The sequence below is a fragment of the Lynx canadensis genome, chromosome A1 (assembly GCF_007474595.2).
Source record: "Lynx canadensis isolate LIC74 chromosome A1, mLynCan4.pri.v2, whole genome shotgun sequence".
NCBI classification, from domain to species: Eukaryota; Metazoa; Chordata; class Mammalia; order Carnivora; family Felidae; genus Lynx; species Lynx canadensis.
Genome location: NC_044303.2, coordinates 142,477,822 through 142,493,795, shown reverse-complemented (window position 1 = coordinate 142,493,795; position 15,974 = coordinate 142,477,822). Strand labels below are relative to the sequence as shown.

At 34.5% G+C, this 15,974-nt stretch overlaps 1 protein-coding gene across 5 annotated transcripts in view; it reads left to right on the top strand.

Annotated features, from left to right (window-relative positions):
- The window catches only part of AP3B1 (adaptor related protein complex 3 subunit beta 1), a 265,520-nt gene that overhangs the window by 65,926 nt on the left and 183,620 nt on the right, over positions 1 to 15,974 (top strand). For all 5 annotated transcript variants that reach the window (XM_030323534.2, XM_032593390.1, XM_030323533.2 and 2 more), the window contains 3 exons: positions 4,138 to 4,233; positions 5,233 to 5,393; positions 8,151 to 8,217. In XM_030323534.2, coding sequence (XP_030179394.1) covers positions 4,138 to 4,233; positions 5,233 to 5,393; positions 8,151 to 8,217 — 324 coding nt within the window. The remainder of the gene's footprint in view (positions 1 to 4,137; positions 4,234 to 5,232; positions 5,394 to 8,150; positions 8,218 to 15,974) is intronic.

Here is a 15,974-nt window from a genome sequence, read left to right as displayed (position 1 = left end):
ATCTGGCATTGATATAATTATTCTTATGACTTAGAGATGGGTAGAAATGAGGAAGTCCTTAAAAATTGGTAGTAAATTAACTAGTTCCCCCTGGACTTCTAGTCTTCTTGTAAAAAGAAAATTCTATGTTATTTATTGTTCATCCAAAACTGTTTGTACTGTTCAGGTAGTTATAATAGAACTTTCCTATTTGTTCATCTCTTCCCTTTACACTCAGATTCCCATATACTGTGTAATGTTCTGCAACAAAAATGTCCCTATAAACATAATTATTGGTGTATTTGTTTGGGTTTCTTTTGTTCTTGAATTACGTTGTTTTTTGAAACATGCTTAATCCTCTAATATCAGAAAACTGACATAAGCTTTTTAAAATTTATGTTTAGAGAATTGACTGATGTTTCATTGCTATCAAGTGCAAAATTTCATTTTTATAAGTACATGCTGCCTTAGACACACAGTTAAGCTGTACGTCATCTTCCATTTGATGTCAAAATGATACCAAAAGTTACCTAGTAAGCAATCAGTGGTTATAGTACAAAAATAATCAAAGGTTTAGTCAATAACTCATGAAGTTTGATGTACTAGTATTGATAAACTAATTAAACAGATCTGCCTGTGTTCTGCCAGCCTACTGGGGCTCTGCTATGATTAGCTTTACAGCAAGGAGTGTTGTAACATTGAATGGAGGTAACTGATCAGAGAATGGTGTAGTCACGGAGCTTTAAGTACTCCCATTTCTGGTCACAGAATGGTTTCAGGGAAACTAGGCTTTCTCTGCACACCTGCAGCCAGTCAGTGCACAGGCCTCTTGTGGTCAATATTGATTGATTCTTATAACAGAACTAGAACAAATTTGGTGTTTTGCAACCTTCTGTGATTTAATATTGTTATGCTTTTTGCTATAACAGGCACAAAAGTCCTTCTCCAATAGTCAGTAATTACAGCAATGCCTGCTAGCTCAGCTGTGGTTCTGAATGTTTCAGTGTTGCCAATATAAACCCCTGGATATATTCTGGAGTTCATAATTCAGCTTTAAAAGTTGGCTGTACAGTTACTTCGTAAATAAAGGTGTTGCTGAGAAATAAATCACAGGAAGATGAGGGGATGGGTGGACTCTAACCTATTTCTTCCAAAACTTTCCAGAGAACTGTAGACTGAGTCTGAATATAATTAATATGAAGAAAGAACATTTTAAATGATTAATTTTTAAAAATCCCACAAGTTAGGGGTGCCTGGGTGGCTTAGTCGGTTGAACGTCTGACTCTTGATTTTGGCTCAGGTCATGGTCCCAGGGTCATGGGATTGAGTCCTGTGTCGGGCTCTCTGCTGGGCGTGGAACCTGCTTGAGATTCTCTCTCTCTCTTTCTCTTTCTCTCTCTCTCACCTTTTCTCCCCTTCCCCGTCTGCCCCTCTCTCCCGCTTATGCTCTTGTGCTCTCTATCAAAGCAAAACAATAATTTACAAGTTAAAGACTTTTGGAGACAATCTTCTTAATATGCATCATTCCCTCACAGTATGTTGGTGTTTTATCTAGGAATCTATTTGGTGAATTATAGCCATTGGTGGAAGTTAGATTCCTGATATAGCAATCTAATGAGAACAGCCTTAAATTTTTTCAGTATACCACTGGGCTGTGATGTTTCATTCAGCTAATTATTGAGCTCTTACTATTTGCCAGCCATTATGATAGGTTCTGCGAATATACAGGTGAATAGGAATGGTTCCTGCATTAAGTAGCCCCATGTTCATCCTAAGATGGATTTGGGAAGTATCTTACATGTGTCTGTGTGTTGATTTGGTATATTGAAAATGCTACAAATCAGTCAACTAGGAAGTGTTTATTGTCTTTTGGCATTGTTGTAATCTTAGGAACTCAAATACCTGGTTGCGAAGAAAGGAATTTTGGGGCAGATGATGGACTGCGTTGGGCACTGAGTTTTAATTTTTTAAGGGTTTTAGTTTTGTTTTTAGGACTTTGTCGATCCATTCACCACTGAAGAGTATTTGGAGATAATTTTTTTTGTTACTTTCATCTATAACCCTGTCTATATAGTATAGAAAAATGGATTGGTATCAACTTAAAATGGTGTGTTTAGCACCATTTCTTTTTAAAAGAGAAAAACCCCACCAGGATATTTACTCAGTATGGCTTAATGTAGTCAGTGTACTTTTAGAAAATGTATATTTTTATTTTTAAGATTTAGTTGTATCAGTGGAAGCACCTTACATGGAACGTAGCCTTAACTTGTTTGTTCTACTTAAACTTCATTTGTAGTTTGGGGTTCTACACTGAAAGAAATATAGACAAATTGGAGTGAGTTCAGAAGAAAGCAAACAGGATAGTGAAGGAACTCAAAACTACGCTGTGTTGGGGCGCCTGGCTGGCTTAGTTGATAGAGCACACGGCTCTTGATCTTGGGGTTGTAAGTGCAAGCCCCACGTTGGGCCTAGCGCTTACTTAAAACAAAACTATGTTGTGTCAAAGGAAAGTGGAGTATGAAGGAAGTAGTTGTCTTTAAAGAAGTTCATATTGGTTAGTATGACATAAAATATGGCCTGGTGTAGCACTCTTTTTCCTTTCTAGCATCAATTCCAGCTATTTCCAGTTACTTCCCCTCATTTCCTGTGCTCTTTGAACATTCCATAAACTTTTAGGTCTGTACTCTGCTGATGCATAAAAAAACTACTCAGGCAGTGGTATCTGAAGATATTTCAGAAGGAAGATTATAGTGTATGAGCTATGTCAGAAGGAAGCAGTTGATGAATTTCGACTCACATTTTAATTTTTATTTAATTTTTCTGTTCATCATAATGCTGTTTTAGACTTAACTGATTAAATTGCCATTTAGAACAGTTGTCGATACTCCCAGTCTTATGGAGTTTTTATCACATTAAATTGGTATTGTCATACCTTATTCTTACTGAGCTGAAAATATCATGTAATATATATTGGAATGTGAATGTGAATATTACCATACAATCAGAGTTGCGGCTCCAACACCTTTTGATGAGGAGACATAAGTTCATATATATACCATGTAGCTAGAGGATAGAATCCAAGTTCTTTCTAGTATTTTCATCCTTCATTTTGAAAATACTTTTATAATTCAGTTACATTTTAATATAACATTTAAAGAATGCTCTTTTTCTTTTTTAAGTTTATTTTTCTTTATTTTGAGAGAGAGAGAGAGAGTGAGCCAGTGAGGGACAGACAGAGAAGGAGACAGAATCTCAAGCAGGTTTTGTGAGGTCAGCGCAGAACCCAACACGGGGCTCGATTCCATGAACTGTGAGATCATGACCTGAGCCAAAATCAAGACTCAGACACTCAACCAACTGAGCCACCCAGGCGCCCCTTAATATTCTTGTCTGAGTTTTGCTCAGGGATTTTTTTTATTCCCTTTGAGAGAAAGTGTTACCCGACAGAGAACTGGTTCTGAACTCAGGTTCAGCTGTTCACTGCTTGAAAATCAGTAGAAGGACAAGTGATGGTGGGAAAGGAAATGTCACTTTATTCAGGAAGCCAGCAGCCTGGGAAGATGGTGGACTCATGTCCCAGAGACCATCTTTCCTGTCCAGGCAAAGCCAGAAGGTTTCAAAGGGGAAGGTTTTAAGTGGGGTTTTGGGGGTTGGGGGTAGGCTGTCTGCAGGAGGAGGTGGTGCCTGCGGGAATGGTGTATGTCGACAGGACCCCGAACAGACCTGCTGGCATCAAATATGGTCAGGACTTCTCTTTTGGGAAAGCCTGGTCCTTCTCTCCTTAAGGCCCGTGGTCTGCAGATCTCAAGAAGAGTAGGTTAGTTCATCTCAGGACCAAAGGGACTTAGGTCAGCAAGCAAGGAGTATATAAGCTTGAAGTAAGTTAACCCTCAAGACTTTTTGGAATGTTGTTACAGAACAACATGTTGCTGTTATAGATTGGATTATCAAAATGCTTATTTCACAAGTTTTTTCTGTTGCCATTCCTCATGCTACAGTATATTATCTTTATATCACAATATAAGCTATGACCAGGTTCAGTCATTTTATTTCACAAAAATTGAGAATGGATTTGGTATACAAAATAATGAATTTTTAATTTTCAGTCTGGCTAGGATTACGTGATTTTATTCTTTTCTTTTTTTTTTTTTTTAACAGATCAAGAAGTTAGTGTATGTTTACCTGGTCCGGTATGCTGAAGAACAGCAGGATCTGGCACTCTTGTCCATAAGCACTTTTCAGCGAGCTCTGAAGGTAAATAGTAGAGTGAGCCAGCAAATAGCTACAAGATTTGTGCAAAGCTGAAGGTGTGTTATTTAAAGAAGTGGACCAGTAATCTACTAAATGGCGCAGTATTGTTTTGAAAGACTTGAAAGGCCTCTCACGTTGCCTATTCAGTGTCCTCAGAAAGTAATATGTATGTAACCAACTAGATTTTTCTGTTTCATTTTCTACATGTTCCTTTATGTTCTTCGTAATCCTTATCATGCACCCAAGAACTCTTCATCACTATACCTAATTGTTGAAAGTGTGCAATGAGGGGATGTGATTTTTTTTTTTTTAAGTTTATTTATTTTTGAGACAGAGAGAGACAGAGCATGAACGGGGGAGGGTCAGAGAGAGAGGGAGACACAGAATCTGAAGCAGGCTCCAGACTCTGAGCCATCATCCCAGAGCCCGACGCGGGGCTCGAACTCAAGGACCGCGAGATCGTGACCTGAGCTGAAGTCAGATGCTTAACCGACTGAGCCACCCAGGCGCCCCGGGATGTGACTTTTTTTTTTTTTTTTTTCAATATATGAAATTTATTGTCAAATTGGTTTCCATACAACACCCAGTGCTCATCCCAAAAGGTGCCTTCCTCAATACCCATCACCCACCCTCCCCTCCCTCCCACCCCCCATCAACCCTCAGTTGGGTTGTGACTTTTTAAAGAGAAAATTTATAGCCTGCAGCATTGTGTCATTGTGAAACTCTAAAAACCCAACATGTTTAGTAATGAATGATCAACTAGAATTATAACCATTACTTTTCTTGTTCAAAGAAATAAACATTTAGTTAACTCTTTTTCCTTATCCAGTGTTCATATACTGGTTCTTTAAATAGTTTGTGTGTGTGTGTGTGTGTGTGTGTGTGTGTGTGTGTGTGTGTGTTGTTACATTGAATCCTGTGAGCACCTGTTAGCTGTGTCATAGAGATATCTTTGAAATATTAAACTTGAGATTTTGATGCATATTTTTGCACTCTTTCTAGGACCCAAATCAACTAATCCGTGCAAGTGCTTTGAGAGTTCTGTCAAGTATTAGAGTACCAATTATTGTACCTATTATGATGCTTGCTATTAAGGAGGCTTCTGCTGATTTATCACCATATGTTAGGAAGAATGCAGCCCATGCAATACAGAAATTGTACAGGTAGGTGCTTTGTTAATAATACCGAAAAATGTTATATGGAATGTTATAACCCATGGAGGCTTATTTTATTAGCCTTATAATTAGTCTGTCCTTATACTAAGCAAAACCCAGTGACTGTTTTTCTCCTCACATTCTTTATAGAGACACTATCCTGGTTTTTACTTGTGAGCCTGTTAGGACCTGTGATAATGTATAGATTTTATAACTTAAAAATGAATGGAATTTTAATTGTCATTTATGTAGTGTGTCTGTCATGTACACATACACATAAATTATGAGAAACTTAAGATTTTTTTCTGTTCATTGTAGGGTAGAATCTTATGCGTATTATCTTTTCAGCTTACTTTGTTCTCCTTTCTTCCACCTTTTCCATCCTTCTTTCCATTCCTTTCTGATGTTCCCTTCCTTGCCTGATTCTTGTCTAGAGGTATTTTATTGAATTTTAAAATGCTCATTTTGAAATACAGCACCATACCATATTTGTATGATATTTATTAAAATATCATATGATGCCTCGATGTTTGTGGGAAACAAATTGCTTAAGTAAAAGAGTTATTATCTGTAATAATTTGGTATTAATTTCTGTTACCATTGATTCCACAAGCTTTTATCAAGATCATTTTGTGGTTTTGGTGTCAGGTTATATGTGTAAGGTGTATGAAAATGGTAGAGGATGTATTAACACATATTTGGTGAAAAAAAATAAAACAGATACCAATGAAAGGCAGTTTATAATTAAATAAGATATTAGCATATGATGCACACATGCACACAAAGGCCATGATTTTTTTAATGTTTATTTATATTTGAGAGAGAGACAGAACACGAGTGGGGGAGCGGCAGAGAGAGGGAGACACAGAATCTGAAGCAGGCTCCACTCCAGGCTCTGAGCTGTCAGCATAGAGCCTGCCACTGGGCTTGAAGTCACAGACCATGAGATCATGACCTGAGCCAAAGTTGGACGCTTAACTGACTGAGCCACCCAGGTGCCCTACACGAACCAGATTTTGATAGGATATGGCTCAGAGGTGATCAGGGCTTCATAATGTAAAGATGTAATGAAGTGGGGTTAGGAAAGACTGCTTGGAGAAGGGAGACCGGAGCTAGAATTTGAAAGAATTAAAAGGTTTGTTCAGATAATTATAATGGTTAGCAATAAACTTATATAAGTGTATAAAAAGTAAAAACTCATTAACTCAGGTTAACTGTTGAAGTTATATCATACTTATCACTCATCTTTTCTTTTTACATGCTTGCAGAATAAGATCCAAGCTTACTATGATGGATTAAAAGTCCATCACTGGACCCTGTTTTACCTCTCCAGCCTCAGCCCTTATTCTCCTTGCCTGGAATTGAGTAGCTTGGTACTGGCTATTAGTCCTCTACATAAAATATTTTTATCTTATTACCATCTGTTTAGTCTTTACCTGGAAAATTTTCTCCTTTCTTTAGTTCTAAAGTCAAATTGTTAAGATTCATCCAAGATGTCACTTTTTATAAGAAACCCTCCTGCCTCCATTGGTGTTCTTGTTATTCCTGTAATCCCTTATACATATCTCTGTTATATGGTATGCTTATGTTTGGGACTTTCTTTACTAGGCAGTCTTATTTACCTTTATGTTCCCATTCTTCAGCTTCTCAGTAAATGGACAACATTTGACTTACATGTTAGGAAGAAATTATATTGTCAATATTTCAGTGCTTAGAGCTACTAATAGGAGGCATTTCCTAATTTTTTATATATGTGTGTGTGTATATATATGTGTATATATATATATATACATATATATGTGTGTGTGTATATATATATATATATATATATATATATGCCTTTGCTTCTAGTTTTTGGTTTTAGATGTCAGATTTTGTAATACATTTAGTTCATTACTGAACTAAGATGATAACAAAATTCTTATTTGGGAATTCTCTGTTTTTGACAGTATATCCATAGTCAACAATGATCACTGTCTTATTAACTTTTTTCCCTTGGTTAAAAAAAGAATTTGTACTTTATCTACTTGTAATTACATTTTTAAGATTTTCCAACTATTTTTTAGAAGTGAACTTGATATTTATTTATTTTTAATGTTTGTTTATTTTTGAGAGAGAGAAAGCAAGCATGAGTGGGGGAGGGGAAGATAGAGAAGGGGACAAAGTTTCTGAAGCAGGCTCTGAGCTGACAGCAGAGAGCCTGATGTGGGGCTCAAACTCACGAACCCATGAGATCATGATCTGAGCTGAAGTCGGAGGCTTAACTGACTGAGCCACCTAGGCGCCCCTGAACTTGATACTGTCTTAATGTTATTAGTATCTGGATTTAGTTAATATGAGCAACTTTATAAATTTTTTTTTTTTAACATTTACTCATGTTTGAGAGAGAGAGACAGAGTGTGAGCATGGAAGGTGCAGAGAGAGAGGGAGACACAGAATCTGAGGCAGGCTCCGAGCTGTCAGCACAGAGCCTGATTTGGGGCTCGAACTCACAAACTGCTAGATAGGACCTGAGACAGAGTCGGAAGCTTAACCGACTGAACCACCCAGGTGCCCCAATATGAGCAACTTTAAAGAAAAAGATTAGGACACATTTGGGAGAAAAACATCCCATTTTATTTCAGATTTGTTTTCTATCTTCACATAATTCTTGCTCTCCTTCCCCCCTAAAAAAAATTTCTTAATATTCTTGAAATGATTAGCTTCATTTAAAATTAGAATTAAGGGGAAAAATTTAATGTGTGTTTTTTTCTTTTTATGTTTTAGCCTTGACCCAGAGCAGAAGGAAATGTTAATTGAAGTAATTGAAAAACTTTTAAAGGATAAAAGTACAGTAAGTGGTATCTTTTTTTATATCAAAGTAGAATTTGTGTGTGTGTGTTTTAAGTTCATTTATTTTGAAAGAGAGGGTGTGTATGCGTGTGCAAGTGGGCAAGGGGCAGAGAGAGAGGAAGAGAGCGAATCCCAGTCAGTCTCCATTCTCTGAGTGCAGAGCCCATTGTGGGGCTGGATCTCATGAACCGTGAGGTCATGACCTGAGCTGAAATCTGAAATCAAGAGTTGGACGTTTAACTGATTGAGCCACCCAGGCGCCTCAGTAAAACTGTGTTTTATTTGTATAGTATAATTTTACTGTACTGTATGTTTGATATAACTATTCTTACTGATTTGAAAATGGTGTAAATATTAATGGGACTTCTTAAAATCCGTGAAGGAAAAAAATGACTTTATGAAGAGAAGTATTACATTTAGAATTTTAGCTTGTTACACGTTTCATCATCAGAGTCTGAAGAAGAATGAGTTGGAAACAAAAATCCTTTCTTTAATCTGTGGCCGAATTGTTGACTGCTTTTAGTGCCAAAGTTTTTATTTCAAGCGATGATTTATTAGGATTTTTAAAGGTTGAATCAGCTGGAAACAAATAATTGTTTTAAAATGAAGTACTAAGAAGTATTAAAGAAATACTAAAAAATACCTCTTTTAGAGGAGTATGTTTTAGTATTATAAATGTGTATTTTTAAATATTTTAAATATTAAAAAAATACTCTATGGGCTCCGTACTGGGCATAGAGCCTATTTAAAAATATTCTGAAACATTTTCATATGTGCATGACTGTTTTATTTCTGGTAAGAGTGAGCTTACTGGCTAATGTTGTCATCTTTTGTGAATGTATGTATCTCTTCCTCCTCCTTTCCCCACTCCTATTCTTTGAGTGTAGTGATAATGAGATCTCATAATAGTGATGACCCATGGGGTCTGTGAGCCGACCTCTGGAGGATCTGGTATCTTCGTTGGAGGCTTCTGTACCCACCCCCGCAGCTCACACTATCAAGGAAAAGGATTTCTGTGTGTCTTAGGATGCTGTCATCAAGTAGCATGTGTATCTGTGCATAGCAGCTGTCTAATAGAGTAGCCACTAGCCTCATATAGCTATTGTTGTATGGCTTAACATATGGTTTATCCGGGAAAATGTTGATTGTGCACTTGGGAGGAATGTATAATATGTTGGTGGGTGGAGTATTTCTGTAGATACATGTTAGGTCTAATTGGTTTATCGTGTTGTTCAGGTCTTCTGTTTATTGATCTTTTGCCTGGTGGTTGTATCCATTATTTAAAGTGAAGTATTGAAGTCTCCTATTATTGTAGAGCTGTCTGTTTTCTCCCTTCAATTCTGTCACTGTTTAATATATTTAGGAGCCCTGATGTTAGGTACATGTATATTTATAATTGTTTTTAATCTTCCTTTTGTCATTATAAATGCCTCTCTGTTTCTAATAACACTTTTTGTTTTAAAGTCTGTTTTGTCTATTTATAGCATTTCAGCTTCCTTATGGTTGCTGTTTACATGATATATCTTTTTCTTTGCTTTTACTGTCAACCTGTTAGTAGTTTTGAATCTAATATGTGTCTCCTATAGACACCATATAGTTTTTAATTCACTGTGACACTATGTGCCTTTTGATTACATGGTTTCATCCATTTACATTTAATGTTATTAACATAGTTGAATTTATAGCTGCTGTTTATTGCTTTTCTGTATCCTACCTTTTTTGTTTCTTGTTCCTCCTTTACTACTTTTTTTTATAAGTAAATATATTCTTTTGAACATTTTAATTTCTTTAATAAGTTTTTCACTATGTACTTTTCTTTTTTCCACTATGTACTTTGAAAATACTGTATTTTACTTGAAATTATGGGTGGGATCCTACCCCATCCAGCAAATTTTTTTGTGTCTATAATGTAATAGAAATCTTCATTGTATTTCTTCTATACTGTTTGATGTAATGTAGGAGGTAAACAAATATAGATTTGCCCAATAAATGAAGATAGAAAAGAAATTTGATTCCTATTTAAAAGTGTTTATTTAATTTGAGAGAGAGAGAGAAGAGAGAGCATGAGTGTGTGGAGGGGCAGAGAGGAGAGAGAGAATCCCAATCAGGCTCCACATGGAGCCCAATGTGGAGCTCAATCCCATTGCCGTGAGATCATGACCTGAGCCAAAATCAAGAGCTGGACACTCAACTGACTGTGCCACCCAGATACCCCTCTTTTTTTGTCTTCGGTGTGGCATACTTGTTACTCTCTTCTAGGACCCAGATTAGAAATCAGTATTATGGTTAATTTGGTTTTATTAATAATATAAAAACATTTATTTCTTTGATATGCAAGACATTTGGTATAAACCGTGGAGAATAGAGTAAGATCTATAAGAAACAGATCCTTTATTTTAATGTAATTTACCATGATTTCTCTTGCACTATAGACTAAAAGAAATTTGTTGCATGGCCCAGGAATGAAATCATGAATGAAATGTATATAATGTGTGCATGTATTCCCAAACAAGATACGCCACAGCCAGAAATTACAGTCTTTGGAATTAGACAGAATTGGGTTTGTCCTACACTTCTGCCCCACGGTAGCTATGTATTAAGACTTCATAAATTTCAGTTCCCAAATTTGTGTGGCTTGTAATTTCTAATGTATAAAGTTTTATTTGTGTTGAAAGAGCTGTTGTATGTAAAACCCTCATTATAGTGCCTTGTGTTGTAATAGGGGGTTAAATAAATATTCCAGGTAAGAAATAAATGACACAAAAATAATGTAAAGGATATATACTTTTTGTAAATTTGAGATAGTCGGTTATTGATTTCTGACCATTTATTTCTAAAATATAGTAGAAAACATTGAGTACTTGTTCATAGTAGGTATTTAATATTTGTCGAATGGTTGTGGAATTAATTTGGTACGTTTTGGTGATGGTAATTATGGATTTACTATCATTTTTAATATTTTGCTTCCCAAGTGGTATACATCATATTCAGTGTTCACGAGCAGATCTTTTGGGGGCTTTGATGGTCTCTTATATGAGGCACTCCTTTTTCCTAAAGTGTTACTTACATGTTTATATAGTTTTTAATTAAAAGGACATCTATATCTATTTTTCTATCTGTATTAAGTGGCAAAGTTTACACAGATGCCTCTAATTCCAGTACAACAGCCCAGGATTCCTTCTAGCCTCCTGCCTTTTCAGCTTCCTTCTCCAACATTAAAAAATGTGGCTTTCATTATTGACAATATATTTACTTACTTGTTTCGTCCCAAGATGCAGACAAAGTGTTTGAGAATTGCTAGCATGTGCCTTTGTGGGAAGTGGTGAGATGTGGACTGCTAATTGAGTTAAATATTGGTTTAGAGTTGTATTGATATGTAGTCTTCTTTGATGTTACTGTAAATTGAAATTGCTTCATCCTTATATCATTGAACTTGTTATATTGGTGTATAAAAAGGGCTATTGATCTTCTCTATGGTAATTTTATATCCTCCTTTACCAAGTTCTTTTATTGTTTGATTTAATTATTTTATTCATGGTTTATTCTAGAAAATATAATGTCTGCTAATAGAGTGATTTTACTTCTTCTTTTCCAACTCTAATGACTAATTAATTTCTCTTGTGTAATTATATACTTGGGTACTTACTAGTGTTAGTATAATATTCAGTAGTAGTGGAGATGGTGGGCATCCTTGTCTTATTTCAGTCTAAAGGAAAGTGTCTGTAATGTGTCTGCGTTAAGTAAGATGCTGACCCTGATGATTTCCTCTTTATCTTTGAGACCTAATGGTTTTACATGGTGTCTCAGGGTTATTTGATGTGGGTTAGTTTTTTTTCCTGGTACTCATTGAATGTTTTTAAAATGTAGGTTTAGAACATACATTATTTCTGGCAAAGTTTTTTGTTGTTGTTGTTTTGTTTTTTTTAAGATTATAGTTTTAAATATTACTTCTGCTTAGTTGTTACTTTTATGTCTTCAGGGATTTAAATTTTATGTAGGTTGGATCTTCTTTGCCTGTCTTACATTTCAACCACTGTGTTTTTCTTTTGTTTTTTTTTCCTACTTTTCTTTAATTCCCCTTATTAAATTTTCATTCAGCTGTTTTCTTGCAGGGGCACCTTGCAGTTTAATCATCATGTCTGATTATTTTCTTCCCCTCTCAGTTTCTTTCCTGATTTCAGTCAACTCCTGTTACATTTCTTCCTGATGTCTTTTGTTTATTTCTTTTCTCTGTTTATGAATTTCTGATTCACGTTCATTTTTCTGATCTTCATATGCTTCATTGAGGGTACTTCATTTTGGAGTGTTGTGTCAGACAGTTTTCTTTTGTTATTAATTTTTTGTGTGGGCAATTTTCATCAGTTGAATTGTTTTGATTTTCATTTTCTGTTTTCAACACTTGTAGATTACTCACATCTTTACATTTTCTTTGGACAGGGTTGGTGGTTTGAGTTTGAGGTAGTTTGCAAGATTCCTAGCACAAGAATACCGTTTCTGACAGAATATCACAGTATGCTTTTTTATTAGATGGCTGTTTTGAGGGAAAGCATGTAGGAAGGGGTGTATGTCCTAAAGTTATTTTGATTTTGTTGTTGTTGTTCTGAATTTCCTCCTCTTATTTCTTTTTTTCTGTCACCTTACATTTTCTAAGGAATTCCTCTTCCTCTACCTCTTTTTTAACTGTTTTCTTCTTGAAATTTTTCTTTTCCAAGACAATCTCATTGAATCTACCCTCTATCTCCTACCCCCTTGAAATTTCTACTTTGTAATCCACTGTGATCCATGAGGAATCTTAGATAGTATGTTTACACTTAGAATACTCTTTCTTTTCCTCCTATTGATTTTAGTTCTTTCTTTTGCTCACCACCAACTTCTGACTGTTTTGGTAAGGGCAGTTTTTTCCTGACTGCCACACATCTTTATGAGTTTTTATGATATACGCATGAAAGATAACTCTCTGGCATTTAGGGCTTATTTTTCTACTTACATGTAATTTGAAGTTTGGGGATTCTTTGTTTTTTAGTTATGCTTAGGACAGTTTTTCATCTTTGATTTTTCTGGCTTTGGGATGGGAGATTCATGTTTACCTAGGTATCATTAACTTGCTTACCCATTATTTAAATTAATTATGTTTTGAGAATATTTTGTGATAATTTTTTCTTTGTATGATTACATTCTGTGATAGAAAGGTTTAAAATATTCTGGTATTTATGCATATATATAGGGATTTTAGCTTTATTATTACTTAGTCTTGTCTCTTGTAATTCTTTGTTGAAGGAAGACAGCTGTATTTCCTTTCTCTCCCAAGTTAGTATCGGTATTGACATTTAAAACAGTAAGAATTCCAAATAATTTTTGTTTAAAAATTTCCCAATTAAGGGAACTAGGTCTGATTTATTTCCACATTTTGAAAAGGAATTTATTTGTTATCATCAGGAGCTTTTTGGGATTATTATTGTCATGTTGACATTGCTATTGCTACTGACAAATATCAATTTGAAAGGTGTTAATCTGTTTAAAAACTTTTCTTTACTTAACATATTGGCTATGAGATATACCTTCTGTTGCTTCTTTTAGCCTAAATGAAGACTTTCTAATAATTAAGTTCTCAAAGACAGTTCTATAATTCTCATTTTAAAAAAAGATAGAAATATAAACATACTAAAATAGAATGCTCTTTCCATTTTACTAGAGTAAGACCAAAATTTATCATATGAATAGTCCTTTCCTAAAAATACATAGCTTTGCTTTAAGGAATATAGTTATGGTTAAGGAATATAAGGGTTATGGTAAAATAACTAGAACATTTTAGGGTTACTTAGGTAACTGTTGTCTGAAGATTATCTTTAAATTTTGAAAGACACCTCACAGCTATAGTCAGTGAAATTAAAAGAGAATATGTTGTTTATGTTCCATTATCCTCAATCAACAGTTACAAGATGTTTTTTACATAATTTCTTTATTGTATATTTCTAGATTTACTATTTTCATCCTATATTCTCTAACATATCTTAAACACTTCTTTACTATATACCTTTTCTGATATTCTATTGTAAATTCATTTTTAAATTTTAATACTTTCTCTGGTTTTTCTTTAAGGTAGAAATCCATATTTGTTGAACAATTTAAACATAGCAGTGGACATCTTTTATTTAGAATACCTCAAAAGCAGGGTGGTATTATTTCCTTTTCCTTTCAGGTTAATTGTAAAGAAATCCTTTTGATAGAATTTAACTTTCTAATAGAAAACAGAGTTTCTTAAGAACACAGATTAGGTCATTGCTTACTGGAAAACTTAGTTGCTTATATATATTTTTTATGACAGAGTTTCTCCTTAATTTACAAAATGATGTTTAATGAATATATTGGTAGTTCGTAACTAAATTATAGGGGGTAAGACACCATTTTATAGGTTATTGATTTAATGTTGGTAAAAGCTGCACTGTAGTGGGCGGAAAAAAACCCCACACCTCTGATTTTGTGCAGATGTTTTATTGTGATAGATCTATTATCCAGCTATTAGAAGATAAATGACTGATCTTTCCCATTTTCCATGCCTCAAGAAAATTGAAATAAGAAGGGGAATATCATTTGGGCTGTATGATTAGGGCAGGTTGGATGGCCATTAATTTAAGAGAAGAAAATCTTGGCAGCATTGGCCAACTTATACCATATTATCAATCAAACCTTGATGCACTTCTTGTGATGACCCAGCACTCTCAGGTTTTTGCAACGTTAATTAGAATTCATGACAAAATAGATGCAAGGAAACGTTTTGTACCCTTCATAATTTTATAGAAAATTTATTGTTATTAGAGGAACCATTTGCTTAGTGTGATTTTTTTCATTACCAGCTTGTCAACTAGCATAGATAATCTGGAGAAAATATGAACTCCATAGATGGGGTGTCACTTTTGTTGATGGTTCATGTAGTTTACCTTGGAGCACAGCTAATGGCTGAAGTTCATAGCAACAGCACAGAAAAACGTGGCAACCAAGGGAAGATAAATGAACCATGTTTATAGCTTTAATATAAAAAATACATAAATGGAAAACTGCATTTGAATTTGATGAGCTCATTGCTAGTTTTGTTGGAGTGATTTATTTTTCACCTTATATAAAAAGCTACTATTGACACAGTGAGATGGAAATTAACTGTGTGTTTTTGGGAAACCAATATTTTTGGTTTTAAAATCTGAGTAGATCATTTTATTTTAATTCTGGAAGTTTTATAGAATATTGAACATTTAATAGACCAAAATTATCGATTCTGGCATTGGTTAGCCTAGGGTCAGTTTGTTAAATCCATACGATAAAATATCTAAAATGGTCAGTTTATTTTGTGAAGGTACTTTTCTTTATATTCTTCCTAATTATTTTTGTGTTTTCTTAAACTTTATTTGTACTTGAGTAATTAGTTTCTTTTTCCATGTTTTCTGTTAATACTTCAGAATTATGTTGTACCTATAGCTCTTGGTGTAATAAATTTAATACCTTTTGGTAGCTGATTTTTCTTTTAATTGTTTGGTGTCTACTAACCACTTTGAAAAAAATCTGGTAGTGTTAGGCAAAATAACTTGATTTTACATAGTATTTCTTTAATTGAAACTTTGTTGGATTGCTGCTTCAATTTCACTGACTATTGTATTCTAAGTGGTATTATTTATTTTTGTACTTTAATATCCTTTACCAATTCATATGTGTGTCTTAATGTAAGATTGGCCTAAATATAAAATATATAGATTGATAGATCTATTT